Here is a 21,599-nt window from a genome sequence, read left to right on the forward strand (position 1 = left end):
TTATATAAATGGAATCATGTAGTATGTAGCCTTTTGGAATTGGCTTTTTTCACCCAGCATAATTCTCTGGATATTCATCCCAGTTGCCGAATGTGTCAATAGTTTGTTCCTTTTTATTGTTGCATAGTATTCCATGGCATGGATGTTCCATAGTTTGTTTAACCATCCATCTGTTGAAGGACATCTGGGCTGTTTCCAATTTTTGGCTGTTACAGATAAGGCTGCTGTGTGTGATTGTAAGTTTTCATTTCTCTGAGATAAATGCGTAGGAGTGCAATCACTGACTCCTATGGTACTTGCATATTCTTAAAAGAAATTACCAAACTGTTTTCCAGAGTGGCTATACCATTTTACATTCCCGCTAGCAATATATAAGTCATCCAGCTCTCTGCATCCTCACCAGCATTTAGTGTTGTTGCTATTTTTTATTTTAGTCATTCTAATAGGTGTGTGGTAATAGCTTATTGTGATTTTAATTTGCATTTTCCTAAAGGCGCTGAACATTTTTTAATGTGCTTATTTGTTATCTTTATACCTTCTTGGGTGAAATGTCTCTTCATGTCTTTATCTCATTTTGTAATTGGATTGTTGGAGTTTTGATTGTTGGTTTTGAGAGGTCTTTATATATTCTAGCTAATAGTCCTTTGTCAGAAACATTGTTTGCAAATATTTCCTCCTGCTCTGTAGCTTTTTATTAATGAAGTCTAATGTGTTGATTTTTTTCCTTTTATGAATGATGTGTTTGGAGTGAAGTCTAAGAACTCTTTGCTTTGCTCTAGGTCCCAAAGATTTTCCCCTATGTTTTTAAAATGATTTCTAAAAGTTGTTTAGCTTTACATTTTACATTTAAGTCCACGATCATTTTGAATTAATTTTTGTATAAGGTGTGAGGTTAGGTTGAGCTTCATTTTTTTGCCTATAGATGTTTAATTGCTCTGTTGAATTGCTTTTGCACTTTTGTCAAAAATCACTTGGGTATATTTGTGTCGATCTAACCCTGGGTTCTTTACTCTGTTCCCTCGATCTATGTGTCAATCTCTCTTCTAAAACACACTGTCTTGATTACTGCAGATACACAGTAGGGTTTTATATCAGGTAGAGTGATTCTTATATTTCATTTTTAAAGTTGTTATATCTATTCTAGGTCTGTTATATCTTTTCTAGGTCTTTCCCTAAACTTTAGAATAATATTGTCTATATCTACAAAAAAAAAACTTTTTGGGCACAATTTTTTAAAAAAAATCAAGTGTTAGACAACAAGGAAAACCAAGCTTATGCACCTGTGAAAGTTAATAAATAATTAAATAACATTTAAGACTTACTCTAGCCTGACTAAATACTTTACAAAGTCTATAATCTAAACTAACCTGTTAAAACCTGCTTTTTGCATGTTTTATTTTTCTTCTTTAATAATAATACGCTAATAGAATTCTTATGAATCCATATCAAATATATTTGCAGGAAGAGGTATTAAAGATTGAATGCTAAAATTTCAAATCAAAACATGATGACGTTAAACAAAACAGAGATACAGACTTTGAAGAAGAGTAAATAAGGGCACAAGCAGTAAAGTAAAAACGTTCAAGTGGAAGGTCTCTCTTGGGTAACACAGATGTACAAGACATTTACGGGCCCTGTTACATCAGGTAATGACATATAAACATTTATAATGACAGCCAGTATAAGTCAAAGAGGTAGTGGTTTGGTTATTTTTATGGGAAGGTTTATATGACATACATAAAATTTCAATGGTCCACTTTTTATAATATTTACTGTATCATCTAGGTTTCTAAATTTATAAATTTGTATTCATACATTAAAAGAATTTTAGGAATTCAATACCGGATAGGATGAGGAACACTGTCTCAACTCCGGTTTTTATCCCCGAGTTCTCGACTTAGAAAATAATGCTCCTTTCTTATCTCCACGCTGAGCATACACAAGAGACAAGTGGCGTAACACAAGATCCAGAGGATCAGACTAGGGAGACTTAATATATTTTGCCCGAAACAAGGAAGCCTAGGAAAGAGAGAGGAAATGCACTCTGATTATAAAATACCTTCAAGGAACAAAATGTAATGGAGGAAGGAAATTATTCTAAATCTCCACGTAGACAAGGAAATGGCCCGAAGATAAAGAAGATAACATTTGAAGTAGATATTAACAAAAAGTTCTGAAACATCAGAAATTCTGAACGCTTGAGATGATTGTACTCAAGAAGAAAAGTCCCACACCAGAGAGGTCCATGCGTTCAGACCCAGCTGGGGACGAGAGAGTAGGGATGTTCATAGCCCTTAACACTGGGGAGTATTTCACTGTTCTCACCGGGAAATACAAATGGTGTCATTAGGGAATGGAAACTCAAGGAAACAGTCTTGCAACAGACTTCCGGATCTGAGGAGAGAATTTATAGGTCAAGGGAAAGCTCCCGGCAGTGTTTAATTGCAGTACAAGTTTAGAAATAGAAGGTGATCTTTTCATTTTCTCTTTTCCTCAAGCTCACATTGCTAGAAATGTCCATAAAACAGCATTACTCCAAGTTAGGTGGTGGGTATTAGAAGTAGTCAGTGATGGGACTCTTTAAGTATTTATTTTTATTTTATTGAATATTTATAGGTTTTTTTTTTTACTTCACGTTTTTGTGAGAAAGAATAGAATAGAGACCGGAATACAAATTAAAACTTGCCATCTCATACTTATTGTAAACTCTCTCATGTTAGCATCAAGGACAAGGAAGGACACAATCATTTATCTTTCTAAGTACGTTTGATAATGTGTTGTTATTATGTTAAACTAGCATAACTATGCTCTTAAATCTAAATTATCTATACATGAGCAGTTTTTGGCTTAAAAATATATTCAAAAGATATCTGTTATTCTGACTTCTAAAAATATATATAGTCTATTTATAAAGCTCTCTATATTTACAGGAGATGAAATATAGAGATCTCTAGGGGAAGAAAGGAAAGTTCAGCCACTGCCTTGTACTTGTGGCAGGTTGACAAATATTGCCAATTAGGGCCAAACTCCAAGATGTTGACAAGAGGCTACCTTCTCCATATGATAACCACCTAAAAAAAACACAGAAAAAGGGGGTTTTTGGAGAAAGGATCTTCTGTCTATAGCCCTGGTCACATGTGGCGCATATGGCACACGCCACATGTGGGATGGCCTGGCAGCAGGAGAAACGTGGAACAGAGACAGATGAGGTTGCTAAGTGGACAAAGTGAAGCTAATTTAGAACTCAAGATAAGAACTGTTGCTGTGTCTCACTCATCTTTCATGATTCCAAAGTTATTTATCACACATTTGGAGCCTGGACAATTGTCAAGTCAGTGGCCATTGATGGCTTCATTCAGTACATATGTGTCTTGGTCTGCCACAACAAAATGCCATAGACTGGGCAGCTTCAACAGCAGACATTTCTTTCTCACTGTTCTGGAGGCTGGAGGTCCAAGATCAGGGTGCCAGCATGGTTGGGTCCTGGTGAGGGCTCTCTTCCTGGCTTGCAGAAGGCCGCCTTCTTGCCATCTCTCCATATAAGGGCACTAATCCTATCACAGGGGACCCACCCTCAGAACCTTATCTAAACCTAGTGATCTCCCAGAGGCCCCACCTCCAAATACCATCACATTGGGGTGGTGAGAGCTTCAACATACAACTTTGGGGGACACAGTTCAGTCCATGGCAATCCACACTGATGACCTGCTAAGTGGAGGTTCTGTGCAAACTTACCTACTTAACCCCATGGATTCGGGAAACAGGTGACTTTCGGATTGAAATAAATTACTTAGGCTACCAGCAAAATATTAGAAATAAAAAATGATATTGAGTAAGGAGTTTCTTTTAACAAAACGTTATTTCCAAAGAACACATACCATTTTGCTTAGAAACTCAGGAAATCCAGAACTCACTGTGAAAACTTGTGTTTTGTTTTGTTTTATGAATAATTTGACCCTTTGGATTTACCTTTCTTTTTCTCTTTGCTTTGGCCAACTAATGGAAATAATTCTATACTTTTGGGGGTTGATAGACTATACCATTTCATTTTAGATGGGTTCACTTTGCAGAGATTTGATATATTTCAGATACTCAGTTGGAAATTTAGCATCGTCTTGGGGAATAAAATAATTACCTGCAATTAAATGTGGTTTCATTTAAAATTGGTCTGTAAGGGATTCTTATGTTAATTATGTTGATGTTCTATTCATAACAACAGAGGACTATTGAACCAAGGCAATCTTTCTAGCAAGGACCCCTGCTGCATAAAATGTGCAGCTTCCTGTTTATCTTTAAAGAGCAAAAGTGAAACTTAATCTGTTATAAATTTGCAAATGTGTTCTGAATGGGTGAGGGTAAGATACAGTTACATTTAAATCACAGGAATATAAGGATCCCCTAGGACATTTTTATTGAAGGTATAAAGCAATAGTCAAAACCCAAACATTTATTGAGCACTCACTATGTGCTATAGACTACCCAAGACACAGTGGGAAGGCAATGATGAAGTTTGGCTCCTCTATTCCAGGGCTCACGTTCCTACAAAAACGATTCTCTTAACAGGTAGACTGTGATAAGGCGTATTAGAGGTGTAAAGAGTGTGCTTTGCACGCATCGACTGATGAAGCAAAAGGTAAGATTGCTAAACCTCCTGAGGGCCCAGATCAAGACCATTGTCAAAGATGTGCAGTGTTTACGGCACTGAAATCAGTGCAGGGGTAAAAGAGGTCTTTGTATACGTGGTTTTCTGTACCTGAATCATTTCTCCCACCCAAATTCTCTCCATTCTTTTTCCTATAACCCTCACACAGACTTCACCTAATTCCAACTGATCTTCAGAGCTCAGGTGTGCCACTGATTTCTCTACAAGTCCCCTCTGAGGTCTGGGCCTGGGTCGGGCTAACATCTTCCTAGGACAACCTGTGCTTGCCCTATCAGGGGACTTAAGACATGACACGGTGACTGGCTGGTGCTTTGTTTATCTGTAACACCTAGAGCAGCCAAGCCCATAATGGGCGCCCAATAAATATTTGTTGATTTGTAAATCAATGAATGGGTGAATGTTCTGATTCTTCATGATTCTAGATTACATGTAGAAAAGTGATTGATACTCAGCCAATGGAATGGATGAGTAATTGTTTCTGCAAGTTCAGCTTCTGCCCTTTTCATTATTTATTGAGACCCCTAAAGCCTTATATTGAGAGTCAGGAGACTTGGCATCTGGTCCCAGACATGCCCCGGACGGGTTGCATGATCATAAGCAGCTTGCCACATCTGGATCTGCGTTGTCTCATCTCCAAATGGAGGTTTTAAGATTAGACTTATGGTCTTTAACTAGAAGTGCACATTAGAATCAGCTGTGGAACTTAAAAATACACGTGGTCATTCATGTTAGCGCCCTGACTCTAGAGCTTTGGATTCAGCAGAGAAGGAGCTGGATCATAGCTGAGGCTCCCTCACTCCCCACTCGGCCACCCTGGTCCAAGGCTCATCACCTCACACCCTGGCTGTGCCCTGACCAACCGTCTGGTCTCTTGGCCTCACAGCCTCCAGCCTCTCCTCCTTCCAGACTCTCCATGTCCCTCTGGACAGTTTCCTCCAAACCTATCTTTATGAGGCTGTGGTCCCACCCAGCAACCATAAGTGGCTTCCCATGGCGCATAGAAACCCTTCCATTAGAACCTCACACCACTCTTCCCATTTACCTCCCCTGCTCCTCTGTGTATGTTTCACACCAACAGGTGGTCTTCTCTCTTCCCGTAAACGATTCTTATCCTTGCCTCTGTGCTGTGATCCCACTGTTAACCCCTTGTTTCACTTCTTTCTGCCTCTATTCCACCTCCGTGAAGTTTTCCCAAAATACTCTGGTCCGTGTTGTTCTCTCTTTCTTAGAAATCCCATAAAACACTTTGCTCATGCCACTGGTATTATTAAATGATAGTCTGAGATCAAGCAGTAGTTTAATGTGATCTGTTCTTTTCCCTCGATTCTTAATCTTGTAAAAGTCTGCAATTACATCTTCCTAACACAGTTCTTATATCTCTCGTAGTACCCAAAACATGAAACTCCGCAAATGCTTTTAAGTTGAATGATTGCAGTGGTTTCAGACTCCCTAGCTATGACATGGTAATCAGGTATTCATTCATTCATTGCTTTATTTATTCAGGCTCCAAGGGACAGCAGTAAACAAGAGATAGTCTCTGCCTTAAACGAGCTTCCAGATTAGTTGAAAATGAAAAAATACACACACACACACGTATATATACACTATGTCAGGTGCTATGAAGAAAACCAAAGTAGAGTAAGAAGATAGAGAATGTACTTAGGTGAGGGGTGGTGGTGTTTATGGTGGTTAGGAAAGCCACTCTGGTTAACTGACATTTGAGCAGAGACTCTAATAAAATGAGGGAGAGGCCATGTGTGTGTATCTGGAAGAAAAGCATTCCAGGCTTCGGGAAGAGTAAATGCAAAGGCCCTGAGGCAAGGATGTACCTGGCATGTTCAAGGAGCAACGAAGGGGCTGGTGTGGCTGGAATGGAGTGAATGTCGGGGGGGGGGGGGAATTGGAAGGAGATAATGCTGAAGAGGTGACAGAGCCAGATCATGTTGGGCTCTTGAATAGCAAGGCTTTTGAATTTTGTTTTGAGATGGAAAACTTTAGGAAGGTTTTGGCTGGGTAGTGATAGGATCTATTTTACGCTTGAAAGGACCACTCTGGTGCTGCTATGAAAAACAGATTTCCAGGCTGGAGGTAGGAGGTCAGTGAGGAGGCTGCTGCATTAGTCCAGGCAAGAAGTGAAAGTGGGTCAGACGAGGTTGGTAGCATGGTGGGTGCTGGAATAATGCCAAAGGTCGACGATATTTGCTGTTGGGTTGGACGAGGGGTATGAGAAGAAGAGAGAATTCTAAAAACTTATGGCCTGAGCAACTGGAAGAATTGGGGGAAACCATGGGAACAGCATGTTTGGGTGTATGGGGGAGATCAAGGCTTATGCTCTGGCCGTGGGAATTCCAAGATGCCTGTTAGTCATCCAAGTGGAGAGTCTGAGTGGGTGTTTGGATCCGAGAGTCCGGAGTTCAGAGGAGAGGGTAGAGTCATTTTACTGGAGAGAGTGGGAAGATGGGGGTAAGGTTTGGAGCTGGAAAAGTGTAGGAAGATAAAGTTTACTGTAAATCAACTTTGTTTCTCCTCAAGGCCTTTGAAGCTCTGCTCCTCCCGCCTCAAGCGCTCCTCCCAGGCTGCCCCTCGGCCCGCTGTGCCTCATCACATGAGTCCTCGGGAAGGCTGCCCTGATCACGCCGGCCAAGTGCCCGCCACTTTCACCCAGGTCTTTTTTGTATGTTTTTTATTGCACTTATCACCACTGAAATTATCATGTTTATTTTTTAATGTTTAACATCTGTGTCGCTTCACAAGAAAGCGAGCTCGGTGAGAATGGAGCCTCTCATGGGGCAGGCTCTCTCCAAGCACTGGATGAATGCATGGTGAACGGATGAGGGAAAGGTCGTGTTTTGCATTTGAAACACAACTGGACCCTGAAAGAAAATGAGCAGTAGATGGACAGGCATGCAGAAATGTCCCTGAGAAACTGACCCATCCTTTAAGAGAAATGTCCCTTAGATGAGTTATTTTGCTTCCTTGCTTTCCATTTGGGATATAATCCATTGCAATCCCTTTTTTCCTTTCACTTCAAATACTGTAAGAGGATTGATTTCAAAGATTCAGCACATTCTTATTAATCTGATAAATCAGACCCTGGTTGGGTCTGCAATTGAATTATGTATTACCTTTACCCCCTGCTGAAGTCAGATGACCTTGCAAAGGGTAACTACTTTCAGCAAAAACGTCAGTCTGGTTTCCAAATAAAATTCCAGGATAGTACAACCTTGCTACACCGTTCCATTTTCAGTTCAACATCACTTTATCACATGGAAACGAAGCCAACAGATTGTTTCAGTAGAAAAGCCTTCTGCATTCAAAAATAAGTTGAGTTTTTTCTGGAAACTAAGTCTGTGTCAGACAAGCAGAGCTTTCTTTCCTTCACTTCTCTTCCTGAACTTGAATCATTAAGTTTAAGGCCACTGAGAAGCAATGCGACATAACTTCAGTATATTTTTACATAAAATGAAGTTTGTTTCTGGATGCCTTGGGCAGCCAGGAAGGGTAATTGTAAATAGGATTAGCTCTGTCACAGCTCCGAGTCAACATGCATAGATGCCTCTGGCATTGGAAGTTTATTTTTATATGGGTAAGGTGGATATGGTAGTGAACTGTGGAATACTCCTTGCCACTAGCTGAAATCTTCAACAGAGGGCTTCAGAAGAAAGGCTAACAGAGATCACATGAAGTCAACATTATATGAGCAGCACCCAACTTATGGCCAGATTGTGTTCCAAAGGTCAACTTAACACGTTTTCTCTTCAGACCAGCAGTTCTCTACTTGGGTGATTTTTCCCCCCATGGAATATTTGGCAATGTCTGGAGACATCTGTGGTTGTCCACACCTGGGGTGAGGTGGGGGTGGGCACTACTGTTAACCAAGTGGGTACAGACCAGGGGTGCTGTTAACCATGCTACAATGTACAAGACAGCTCCCACAGAAAAGAATGATCTGGTCCAAAATGTCAAGTTGCTGGGGTTGAGAAACCCTAGGTTAGACAGTGGATTGTTTATTCCCATAGGAGCAATGTTACAAATGGTGATAATGTCCCACTGCAGAGGGCTATTTTGGCAAAGATGGCTATCTGTCCATCAGAACTTGTTCTTATCATCCATGGTATGCTCCCATAACTGCATAAACTACATTTCCTGGCATCTCTTGCAGCTGCGTATAACCATACGGCTGGTTCTCACCAGTAAAATGAGAGCAGAAGTGATGCATGTCATTCCTGGGCCAAGGCCTTTAAGAAGCAGCTGTTCCTACCCCAGACTCTCCTTCCCCTTTCACCAGCTGGTTATGAATCCTGAGGAACCACTGTAGCAGAGGTTGGCAAACTTTAGCTACATCGGAATCACCTGGAGGACTTATTCAACCTCAGACTGCTTGGCTCCACTCCCAGAGCGTCTGATTCAGTGGGTCTGTGGTGCGACCTAAGAATTTGCATTTCTGACAAGTTCGCAGGTGGTGCTGATACTGCTGATCCAGGGACCACACTTTTAGAACACTTGACTTAGGGAATTACGACTCCACAAGTGGAAGACATCTGAGTCTCCATCTGGAGGAGAGGCGTTTCCCCTGCCCCCATGTTAATACTAACCCTGGCCTGTGACGTGAGCCTGAGAGGATTCACCACTGTGGTTCAACCACTGAATTTTGGGAGTCAGTGTGTTCCAGCAGCTTAGGCTTCGGAAGACTACATCAGCCCTACCTCTGCCTACCCTTCCCACCCACATCTCTCTCCCCTGTGTGTCCCTGTAGAATCACTGAATACTTTTTGAAGAGTCGAGGACATAGGGGCTAGGAGGGATGGGGTGGCCAACTTACAGAGTAAATGGTGTGGCTGGTTATCAATCTGTGTTTCCTCTCTCGATTGAATACTTAATCCATCAAAAGATTAAAAATCATAGTTATCTTAAGAATCAGAGTTTTTGGGAAAGATGCAAAGAAGAAAATTTTCTTCCCCCTTTCTAGACAGAAGATCCTTCTGAAGCAACGATTTGAAATAGATGTTTTGCCTTTTGCTTCTCCTCCCCAACTCTTTCTGTGCCTTTTCTCTCTCTCTCTCTCTTTGCCCAACATCACTAACATCACGTGCCCCCCCCCCCCCAAGGCCTAGGCCACCCTAATCTAAAATGATCGGTTTTTGACTCTCCGGTAAGAACTCCCATTTCCTCACGCAGCCAAAATGAGCTTCCTGCCAGGAAGAAAACAATAGAAAACCATGGGAAGGAAGAAATCTGCTGAGGAAGGGGAGCACACAATCCTCCTGAAGGGCGTGCGTTTAAAGTACTTCTTAACATGCCTGCTCTCACGTTTACTTGCGGGATTTAAAACAGCTCCAGCGAGGTCCAGTGACATTTTTCAGGCACCGAGGGAAGTGAGTGGCGAGTGGGGCGGAGGGTCCTGTAGAGCGTGGGCGAGGTTGTCATTCACAGGCTGGGCACCTGCCCCGGTGTCTCCCTCTGCCCTCAGGTGGAACCACGGGTCTCTAGAAGTTCCCGTGCTTTTGGAAGAGCCGTCCAGGCAGTCATGGAGGCTGCGCAGTGGGCCTGCAACCCAACCCCACTCGTGGAGGTTTGGTCCGTCTGTGGAGGGCTTGGCTGCCCAAACAGCATTTGAACTTCCCCAATATATCAGGGCTAATAATGCTGATATGTCCTAAATTATTTAATGGCCCTATGGAAATTTAGCACAGGGCATTTTTTAATGTAACTGCTTCTTGCTCATTTGCACATATAACTTACTTGAGTCAATCTTATTGACTTCTTTTGAACTCTCTCCACAGAACCTGAGGGCAGAATTAGAGGGATTTGTGCCTGGCACAGACTTATTTTTGGAACTTGGTTCACATGTGTTGATAGTTTTCTAAGGTTATGTCTACATAATACCCAAACAAGCAAGCAATTAGTAGGCAAATTCAGGCAGAAAATGGGGAAAAATAATGCAGACCATTTGTTAGCCTCAGTGGACATGTTAATTTGGTTAAAACTATCAATCAGATAGTCGTGATATCTGTGACACTCTGGACAGCCTGAAAAACCAAAGCATACATGGAAAATTCCTTAATTAAATGATAAAATTATTTATTTTTCTGTATCCTAGGACCATGTCATTGAAATATGGGAGAGGTGACAAGCATTCTGGATTGTCTCCCTTCATGACTCAGGGTCTCTCAGGGGCTGTCAAGCTCTTGTTGGCTGCGCTCCCTCACTACATAGGATGATCAGGTCATTTATAAGGTCTTGCCACTTTCTCACACTCAGCAAATGTCTAAGTAGATAGTGATATTTTTCACGTGTCAACATGTCCCAGAGAGGGCTAAAATATATTTTCCTCATAAAAACTAGTGTTTAGAGTTACATTTCAATTCATCTATCAGTGCCAGGAGTAAGTCACTGACTAAAAGTAGAATATCAACAACTGTCCCTAAATGAAGGGCGGGGAGGAGCATTGGTCTTGTCTTCCACTGATACGTCACTAGCCTTAGCATTGGCCTCAGACTGTGTCCTCACCAGCTATTTGACAGTCAAATCTTTGGAGTGAAACCTCAGTCTGTGATAGGAGGTTATCCCGCGAGTAGTTGGGAGTTTGTGTTTCTGTGGAGCACTAATGGCGTCTCATCTGTGGGGTTAAAGGAAGTGATGGAAACTCCCCAGCCACTGCGTGTTTCCTGGGCGGCAGTCCCTGTGCTGGGCATTGTACGTACACTTTCCAGTTGGGTTTCAACATTGCCCACCTAAGGTAAATATTACTGTTCCCATTTTACAGCCAAAGGAGCTAAGGTCTGGAGAGGGTTAACCACATTGCTCCACGGAGCACAGCCAGCCTCAAACCCGGGCTCCCTGCACTTCACCGAAACAGGAGCTCCTATTTAGAAAATACCGTGGTGTGCCAAATAGCAGAACCTAATTTGCTGCTTAAAAATGGAAGAGCCAGTAATTGTTATTGTCAATTTATTTTGCAGCTAAGTGAAGAATGATAATGTTTTGACCTAATAATACAACTCTACGGGGCTGGCCGCAGTTCTGAGCTAGTTCTTGGATGTTGTGAATTTATCATAATCACATAGGCTTTCTCAGCGCTTGAAACGGTGAGAACTTAAGGGGGATCTGCACTTCATACGGGCCTACTACGCCTGTCCACTTTGTCACAGGAGTGCTGCTCATGGTTATTCATTATTCCAGATGACTTTTTCTGTGACTGCTTGACACCCTGGTTAAAACATTGTCATGACTCATTTTCTGCATAAGCTGGTCAACCCTGTCCCATTTGAAGACCTCAGAAGATACAGTCCAGTTGGCCACTTTGCTCACTAATGCCCGTCCCAGGCCACAGTGGGTACTACGTAAAAGAGAAGGGGGCTCGGTGGAAGTTCATCTCCTCTAACAGAGAAAGAGTGCTGAGCCTGTGCTGCCTTAGTGGATTATTGGTCTTGTCCTGGTAAGGAAGAGATAGTGGCCTAATTAATTGCACAAGATGTGTCCAGGGCAGGAGGGGTATGTAGCATGGGAGGGTGAGAGAACACTGGACTCTGGGTGAGGAGGCTGCGAAGAGGTAGGCCTGGCAAGAAATGCTTAACAGCACGATGGCATCATGTAGGTTGGCTCTCTCTCTGGAAGTAACAACAAGGGGAGAGAGAAGGAAAGAGTCCTGTTGCATAGGGGCCTCAGTCTCTCAGACAACCCTTGTACATATGTTTAAAGAAACCTTTTTCCTAGGCTGAAGTTAGGTTCAACCTGATTCTTCACTCAAATCACCTGGCTCATGTAAAAGTCCCAGTGATTTTAACGAGATCTCACATTTTTAATTGGGAAACAAACACAATCCCCAAACACAAGCAAGCAAAGGTTTGAAAAATATTCTCAGATCCAAATGCTGCTTCTGAGGAAGTGTTAACAATGTTTACTGCTATCAACAATCAGGGAAAGGTTTTTCAGCCAGAAGTGAGTAGGTGAAAGATATTTTCTTTCATTTAAAAAAGAAAAGGTTTTATTTGTTGATCTCTTTTCCTTAAAATTATTGTTGCTTAGCTCCCACTGGTGGAGCCAGGCAAGCTTGGTCCGAGAGCTGCCTCTGGGGCAGTTTTTTCCACCATGGAGGAGAAAAAATGAATGCTAATGGAAAAATTTTCTTAAAGTTTTTCTTCCACGTCTTTCTCTTAGTCCTTTGGTGCTGGCAGCTATCTGAGTGCTGAGTGGCAGTGGATGATCAAATCAGCGGCAGAGCCTGGAGACACCGGGTGCTGTTGTCTTGATGGCTGTGTGAGCCCATGGATGACGTTTTACATCATATCTGTACACTGTGCTCACATTTTCCTGGTTAGAACTCTTCCTAGTTTATGTGATAGGACATTTCAAAGTCTCTTCAAAGTGCAGCAGAAATGGGCAAATTGGAGGAGCATATTCTCTGATATATCGTCAGGCTCCTTCAACCTACCCAGGTGCTTCTGGGGCTCCCTCGTGTCCAGATCCACGCAGCCGCTCTGCACAGAGGCTCTGTAGCCCAGGAGGCCACCGTCCCCAAGTCACAGTGATTTCAGGAAAGCTGCCAGGGCTCAACTGGGCTTGGCATTTCTCCTCCTTCCAGCAACTCCTGGCTCTTGTTTAGTTTTAAATTAAATAAAAATTGCAGCACATGGGTTTGAATTAAAACAAGAGGCCTGATCTTTGTAATATGCACCACACCAATGGGAAAGCTCATTTGTGCGGAGCACATCTCCTCCTGGAATTTAAACTACAGAGCTCTGCCTCCTCGCTTTCACGGGAACTGAGAGCCGGGGTGGGGCAGCTCCCTCCTGCCATTAACCAGGGCTGTGCTCAGAGCAACAGAAGCTGTTTCAGGGGAGCTCAGCGTTCCTCTTAAGCCCTTTGTGCCCGGTGACACATGATACACCAGAGCAGTTCCCAACTCTGGCCTTGAATTTAAAGAAGGTCTTAAAACTGTCTCAGGGCTAACTTCCCATTGACTCTTCACTGCAACCTAGCTACCAAAAACAGAATTTGCATTATTAAAAACTTCTTAGGACAGAGAAGACAGAGAGACCACTACTGCTGACCTCAAGACCCTCCCACATTTTCAGGTTCCAAGGCTTCGTGTGTGTAGATTACCGGTCCATACAAAATGAATGGAGTAGGGTCTGCGCTAGGTGAGAAATTCGATCCAGGTCCTGAAAGTTGCTTCACTAAGTTTAATTGGTTTTAGAGGCAAAAGGTGGAGGCAGGGGCAGAGGGTGGGGGCGGTGGCAGTGGAGCCATCCGTGAGCAATGCGAGCTTTACTCAAAAACACTGAAGAACCAGAGCTGTCCGCCCAGCTCCCAGCACTCATTCAGTGCTCAGGCCAGGCCTGCTCACTGCCTGGAGATGAGTTCCAAGCAGCTGCGTCCCTTCACAAACTTTCACCCCCAGGTGCATCCAGATTTGGAGACAGGTCTGATTCAGGTTTTGTGAGGCCTAAAAAACTTACAGATTTTGGGGGACCTCTTTAAGAAAAATAATACAAAAAATATCTTTTACAAACCTCATACACCATCAGAACACACCGCTAGGGCTCCTCTTGGGATTCGAGAAGGGGCCCCTGTAGGTGAGGGAGCCTGAAGCTTAAGTGTCATTAACTTTACTAGTGAATCCACTTATGCCTGGAAGGCATCAGCAGCTCTTCTGTCCAGTGCCAAAAGGGCTTGCATAAAGGAAGAGCAAAGATGATGGAAAAGGATTGATCAAGTGGTAGGTGTAATTGACTAAGATAGAAAGTTCTGGTTCTTATTCAACTGACCTTTGAACCACCTGAGGTGCACAGTCTTAGTGAACTGAGCTTTGGCCAAAGTCTAGTTCTCGCTCTTAGGCTGCAAGCCTCTTAAAAGCAGGGCCCCCATCTTTGTCTTTTTCACCCAAATACCTACCTAAGAGAGTGTGTCAATGAATGTCTGCTGAATGAACAGCTGGATGACTGTGCATGAGCGAATGTGTAAATAAACTCACACTCCCATTTTAGATAGAGGGTCATGATTGTTTACCTTCTCTGAAGGACTCTGAAACACGTTTTGAGCTAAGTAGAGAAAGGCTCCATCTAAATTTATTGTGAAGCATGGACAACTAGATTCCGCCAGGGATCTACTGAGGTCATCCTTCTTAGTGGATGGCCAAAGCCCCTCCAGGCATAATCAAGAACATTAGACTATATTATAAAGCAAATATTCTTTAAAGGGACTGGCTTTTTCTTCTGGTTTCAGCAGGTGTTTTTCTCATACACCCAGAAAAGGCAAGACAGGGTGTTATTTGATCTGCTTCCTCATCTCCTCCTCTGGCTTATGTTACCTTAAGTTGGCCTTTTAAATTCTTTATTTCCTGCCAAATACATTTAAAATTTTAGGTCCCAAGTGTGGTACAGCTTATCAGAATTCATGTAGGAAAACAAAGCTGAGTCTGGAGCGTTCCCTTGTAGAAAAATACTGCCCTGCATGTGGTGAACTCATCTGATCCTTCCCACACTGTGATGGGGGTCAGTGGGTGCAGTGGAGAACCTGAACCGCTGGCTGGGAGGGGTGTGGCCCAGATGTTGGTTTGCTGTGAACTGGATGGGGGTTGGGTTTGCATGAGAGACCTGTTAGACATGCTAGGATTGGCCTGGGTTAACAAGGGCATGGTTTTGATTTAACTTGTGTTTTCATGACCTTGAGGGTAAATCTGAAGTATTGTTATGTGGGTGAGAAGGCTCTAAATTCAAAGTCAAGAGGCTTGGGTTCAAGTCTCAATATTATCTCTAATTCGTTGTGAGATTGTGAGCAAGATACCCAACCTCTCCATGTCTCTCTTTTTTAATTTGCAAAAAGAGACCAATAATGCTTATCCTACCTTGGCCTGGCTGTGAGTCTCTAAACATTGCTCATGAAAGGTCTTAGGTGGAAAGTGACTTTTGAGTTGAACATCTATGATTCTCCTATGTAATCATATAAGATTGCAAGCTCCTCATTTTACAGCTAAGAAGACAGCTTTTTAGTGGAAAATCCAATGTTCTTTCCATCATACCGGAGACTATCATCAATATTGTTATTTCATAATAAAAATGGCATTAAAAATATAAGGAAGTAACCCAATCCCTTTGTTGTTAGATTCATTTCAATGAGAAAAGTGAACAAAACAAAAATCCAGTCAAACCTATAAAAACAAGCCCACTTTGGCCCAAGATGACTGAAATCCTTGAGGTCAAGCTGCTGAACTGCTGACAGTGACTGGCTCAATGTCTGGCAGATGACATGAATGCTCAGTATGGAAGATAAGGGATGTTGTTCTCTGGATGTCAGAATCGAATGTATGTAGGTATCCTGAAAATTTAGCATGATGGTCTGTTTTTTTTTTTTAAAGATTTTAATTTTTTTTCCTTTTTCTCCCCAAAGCCCCCAGTACATAGTTGTATATTCTTCATTGTGGGTCCTTCTAGTTGTGGCATGTGGGACGCTGCCTCAGCGTGGTTCAGTGAGCAGTGCCGTGTCCGCACCCAGGATTCGAACCAATGAAACACTGGGCCGCCTGCAGCAGAGCGCGCAAACTTAACCACTCGGCCACGGGGCCAGCCCCTAGCATGATGGTCTTTTTAATGATAGGAACTAGCTGATTGGCATTCCCCCAAATGAAACTAATAATGTCAACCTCACTAATATGATGGGGTTTTTGTGTTCCTTCTAGAAGGTGAAAATGCTTTAGAACAGGGCCAAATAGTAAATATTTTAGGTTTTGTGGACTATACGGTTTCTGTTCCAACAACTCAACCCTGCCTTTTTAGTGTAAGAGCAGCCACAGACAATATGTAAACAAACGGGTGTAGCCATGTTCCAACTTTATTCACAAAATTGGCGCAGGCTAGACTTGGTTCAAAGGCCACAGTTTGCTGACTCCCTGCTTTGGAATATCATAAAGATATTACCAAATTCTGGGCCTCCTCATGCCCCCTGGCCATACGCACCGTATTGCTGGCCTCAGTTGTTAATGCAGCTCTAATCCCACAGCTAAGCAAACACAGATGGTGCCAGACTCCGGAGAAGCCATCAAGCCAGGTGGCCATTTGGGCAGACACTTCACATCCCAACATGGCTGTCTAAAACCTTACGCTTTCCTCAATGTACTCTTTGTGAAATAAAGCATTGTTTAAAATATAATACGCAAGTTTAAAAAATAAGCCACTATTCTCCAGAGTAAAACTACTGATGTTTTGACGGAAAAGAAGGAAAAGTACTTTCCAGCTCCCAGAAATGCTTTGCAAAAATGCAACCCAATGCTGACTTCCTATTTATAAGTGATCCAACTTGCCCTTTGCTTTCTCTTAATAGAATTCAACTCATTGCCAAGGTTCATCGCTGTTCTAAGTCAAAGATCGCCTGTCAGTCCTGCTGAACCTCTTTATGATGCTCCCTCGCTCTAGCTCGTCTGGAAATGGAGGCAAGCACTGTCAGAGGCCTACAGAAGGGCAGTTTTTGATTCTGGATCTCCATTTCCCCTTACTTGGTTAAACTACTCATTCTCAGCCCAGGAGCTGCCACCTTTTACTGGGTGGCACAGGCTAGAATGGAACTGAAGGTGAAACAAGCCTTTTATTCCTAGTACTAGTTCTAAGAATGTGGATTTGGAAAAACTGGGTTGGATTTGAGGTGGAGTCACAGACCTGGATTCAGGAATGCTTTGGTCCCTGGCCAAGTCACTTAATCTCTTTAGGATTCTGAACCTCAGTTTCTTGATCTAAAAAATGGGTTAATATCTGCTCCATAGGATTGATCTGTAGTAAGTGGCAGATAGTAGATATTCAATAAATGATAGTTTCTCTCACTTCTTCCATATCCCATTGAATACCCAAAATTTTGTTTGCTCTATTCTGAGAGCAGTGTTTCTGTTGGTTTGTCTTACTCTCATGTATCTAATGCACTGCCTCTGAGTGTAAGGTAAGTGTGTACACTCAGAGCAGGCATGTGAGGGGAAAGATCTCCAAATAAGGACAGCGATGGTAGGAAAACTGATGGAACAGAAAGAAACCACAATGCCCAGAGTAATTCAGGGTCAGGGAGTTCATTTGGTTTATTTTCTTCTGGAAAAAGGAGCCCTCAGGTGTGGCTGAAGCAAGTAGAACACAAGCTTCTGGAGGGCAGGGACCTTGTTGGTTTTATCCACCCGTGCCCAGAACTGCTCTGAGCACCTGGTGAGTGTGCAGTTAATACTTGTGTTCTCCACTAATAACTGAGAATACTTAGATATGATTTGCTTTTGTATTGACCGTGAGAAGTTCCTGGAGCTTTGCACAGGGAGGGAACAGGGATTCCAAGGAGAAGGGATTCCAACGGACGAGCATGGCACCATTTGCAAACTATTCACCTTCAAGTATGCAATTTGTGAAAGGATCACGCAAATCGCCTGATAGAAACACTGATCTGAAATAGGTCAGAAGAGAGTCCAATACCTACTCTAGGTCTGTTTCTGGCAGATGTACCTCGAGGCTATCCCAACAAGATTCCCTTTAATTTCATTTTCCTTCTGGAAAGAGAAATCCCACGGTTGCTCAGAACTCAGGGAGTATCAGCATGGTGCTGGGTACAATGGGGTAAAGAGAAGTTATGCTTCCCCAGAAGGTCTCTAAGTCTCCTTGTGGTTTTCCACGTACTGTGAAAATGTGAGAAGCCGGCAGCACTAACACAAATGTAGTTCACATACCTGAAAACATCATCATGTGCTGGAAGTTCCAGAGGATCTTGTGTTTTCGGCCCAGATTCAGGAGGAAGGAGAGGGGATATATGTTGCAGGCCCTGGCAACAAAAATTGCCAGCTGTAGATAAGCAAGGGAAACATTGAGGAAAATGTTGCTGCAATGAGGGTACAAGTCCTTGAACTTTAAATATTATGCCTTTAAGTTTCTCTATATTATGACCCAGAAAACAGGAGTAAACATGTCAGTACATGTATGTCCAACTTGCTTCCAAAATTCATCTTTCAATGTCAATGCCTTTCCAGAAATAATAAGAGAACTCTGCCTTTCTTTGAATATATAGTTGGGTTAAAATTGTTAACCCAATGCCGTTTCAATCACTGTAACTTTTCTCATCGCATTTGTGTTGCTGATGACTGACTACGCTCAATTCTGCCGCAAAGCGTAAACAGAGGGGACTGGGCGGCTGCTGCGCCATCCTCTCGCGCAGCACTTTCGGAAGGATAAATGTGCTTCTGCTCACGATTACCGTCTGACTCCCCGTCAGTTTGTACTCCCTCTATCTAGCAAGCTTCACTTATTTTTTTCTTTTAGTTCATTTTAAGAGGAATTGCCTGTCTAAATGTATAATACAACTACTGCTTTAAGAGGCATTTTACTAAAATCCAAGCTTTACTGGTTAAAATCTACGAAAATATTGGTGGTAGTCATCTCTCCCCTTTTGCTGTCTTGGACTCCTTCCCTGACAGGCTGTCTATGCTAGTTTGCCCTCAAATGCGATGAAGCGATTTGGGAGGAGGATTCTAAGATCCAGATTTTGGATGAAATTTGAGGGTCTGGCTGAAAGCTCAGTGAAAAGAGAGCAGGAGGCGAATGCAGGTGCTTGTGGGAACAGGGCTAACGGAGAGGGCTCAGCTCTCCCGGCCGTTGAGATCACGTGCCTGTGATCTGAGGGGGCACCTGCCCATTTTCCAAGTGAAAAGAAGGTCAACAGCTGCTGACTGTCCTTGGGGACATCCTCAGTGGCTCAGTAGCCTTTCAGACAGACATCCATTGCCACTGGGAATGCCTGTACCTCAGGCCTAGAGCTGGAAAAGTCCTCTGCATGGAAGTGAGGCCTCGATTTTATGTGTCCTCTTACTTATAGGAAAGGGGCTAACTTATTAAAATAATCTTACATGTGCACAATGCTTAAGATATTCAAAGCCCATCCATCATGCTAATTTCATTTGATTTTTACTCTGTCCACGCTGTTTTCAAAGTCCTCCCTGGAAAACAGATTTTACTATTTTGTAATGAAAACATTTCTAAAGCTTAATAATCCTGGCTGTGTTCTGATACACCCTAATGCAGACTAAATATATTTCTTTATACAGAGTAGATTGACATAATTTTTATGTAAATAGTTCATAATTTAGTTAAACATATTTTGAATATTCAAAAAATGTCATTCTCCTTTAGTTTTCCCCCTTTATTTCTCTCAATATTTTCCGAACTCCTACCTGAACCATAAGCATTTAATAAAGGCTCCAATTTCCTAGGATGCTTTTCTCCGCTAACTAGAAATCACATATTAGCCTTGAATTTGAGCGTTGCAGCAAACCTGAGGAAATTACTTTAACAATTTAACAGAACAATCAGTAAAAGTCAGTAGTTTGTTCTCTTCCCTCATCACCCCATATTCTGTATTTCAAAGGATACAAAGGCCCCGAGTATAAACAAAGCATTAAAGATGTGATTCTGGAACGTGAACAGCGCCAGGCCCATGTAACAGAAGATGACATTCTCAGCCAAGAAGTTCATGAATTCAAACAACTGAAAACAAAACAGAAACAAAAAGTTATTAATTATGATTCAGGTTTGAGTCCACTTAATATCTTGTAACTGTATTTGGTCACTGGGTGATCCTCCTTTATCTGGGAAGGCATCCCTTTGGCCTTGTCTTCAGCCTCTGGAGGGCGCAGGGACCCCTGCCTATCCTGTCAGGCCAGCTGACTCTCCCTTGGCTCTTTACCCAGTGACAGATGCCACAGCCATGTCAACATCCCATCCTCCTTTCCAACCACAAGGCTGCCAGAGATACCGCTGGGTAATATTAACCAGCAGGATCCTCCATGGAACAATTCCTGTTCTAGAAACCGAAGCTATGTGATTTGCTCCAGGTGTACTGGAGTAAACGATGCAAAGGTCGTTTGGCCCCACCTGCACATCACCTAGCAGGTGCACTTGGTTTCCTAGGCCCTGAAGAACTAAATTGAAAAAAAAAGCTCTAGCTAAATTACTTTCCTCAGGCAGGCAGGAGGGACAAACCTGGAAAGCTTGGAAACTGGGAACAAGGATGAATGTCGATTATATTTCAGCATCAGAATGACCAGTATATTTCAAACCCTAAGACAATGAGACTCATTAAATTGACTGATGTAGGTATATCCATTAAATGTCTACAATTCTAGCTGGTGAAAAGAAAATGATTAATCCCAGGGATCAGCTTATGCAGCAAGAACACAATAGATACATCAAATCCAGTCAGAGGAATGGAGTAATAACATGCTATGCTGAGGGATGCTCCCAGAGTTGTTCTTAGTCCATTAACTAAACAATTTAAGTTGAACATGAAAAACGTCCTCCAACTTCCCGATTAGAAGTGAGAGGGAAATGTGTCCGGGGCCACAACAAAGGCAGAGTTGGAAGAGGCTTTAGTTTATGTTCCAGACTTTTCATCTGGAAGTTTCTGAAACTTCACTCCCAAACCTACATAAATCACCATGGTAGGTGAACGTCCCGGGAGGCATTTCTCTTGACTTTTTAAGGGCTCATTATTTTTTCATGTAATGTATTTAGAGCCCCACAAATAATGCCCAATGCCTATTCACTGACAGTTGACAGAAAGAAAAGCAGAGCCTTGTCGGAAACACTATTTTAAACCAGTAACAGTAAGAAAGGATTAAAAAAGTCGTAGCTCCTTTGGTACGAGATGGTCTTTCTGCAGTGGCAGTGATCACCAGTTATCCTGAGCACACATTTTACATTCTAGGCCAGCTCATCTACACAAACACCCAAAGAACCACGGAAAACTTGAAAACATGGGGGCACATACAGGGGACGGGCAACACTTTTCTACCTCATCATATGTTTGCTTTTTCAAAAAGCGAAATTTGGCTACTGTCTTAATCTGCTCTGGTTTCCATAATGAAATACCATAGGCTGGGTGGCTTAAACAGCAGAAATTTATTTCTCATGGCTCTGGAGGCTGG

General features: G+C 42.5%; 1 protein-coding gene across 4 annotated transcripts in view; it reads right to left on the reverse strand.

The window, feature by feature from the left end:
* The window catches only part of SLC9A9 (solute carrier family 9 member A9), a 510,485-nt gene that overhangs the window by 182,857 nt on the left and 306,029 nt on the right, over window positions 1–21,599 (reverse strand). For all 4 annotated transcript variants that reach the window (XR_011426649.1, XR_002800813.2, NM_001434675.1 and 1 more), the window contains 2 exon segments: window positions 20,047–20,160; window positions 18,354–18,465 (listed from right to left, as the gene is read on the reverse strand). Coding sequence is in view for 2 of the 4 variants with exons in the window: in NM_001434675.1 (NP_001421604.1) it covers window positions 18,354–18,465; window positions 20,047–20,160 (226 nt within the window). In the remaining 2 variants the exon portion in view is untranslated.

Source organism: Equus caballus, chromosome 16 (assembly GCF_041296265.1).
Source record: "Equus caballus isolate H_3958 breed thoroughbred chromosome 16, TB-T2T, whole genome shotgun sequence".
Lineage (NCBI taxonomy): Eukaryota > Metazoa > Chordata > Mammalia > Perissodactyla > Equidae > Equus > Equus caballus.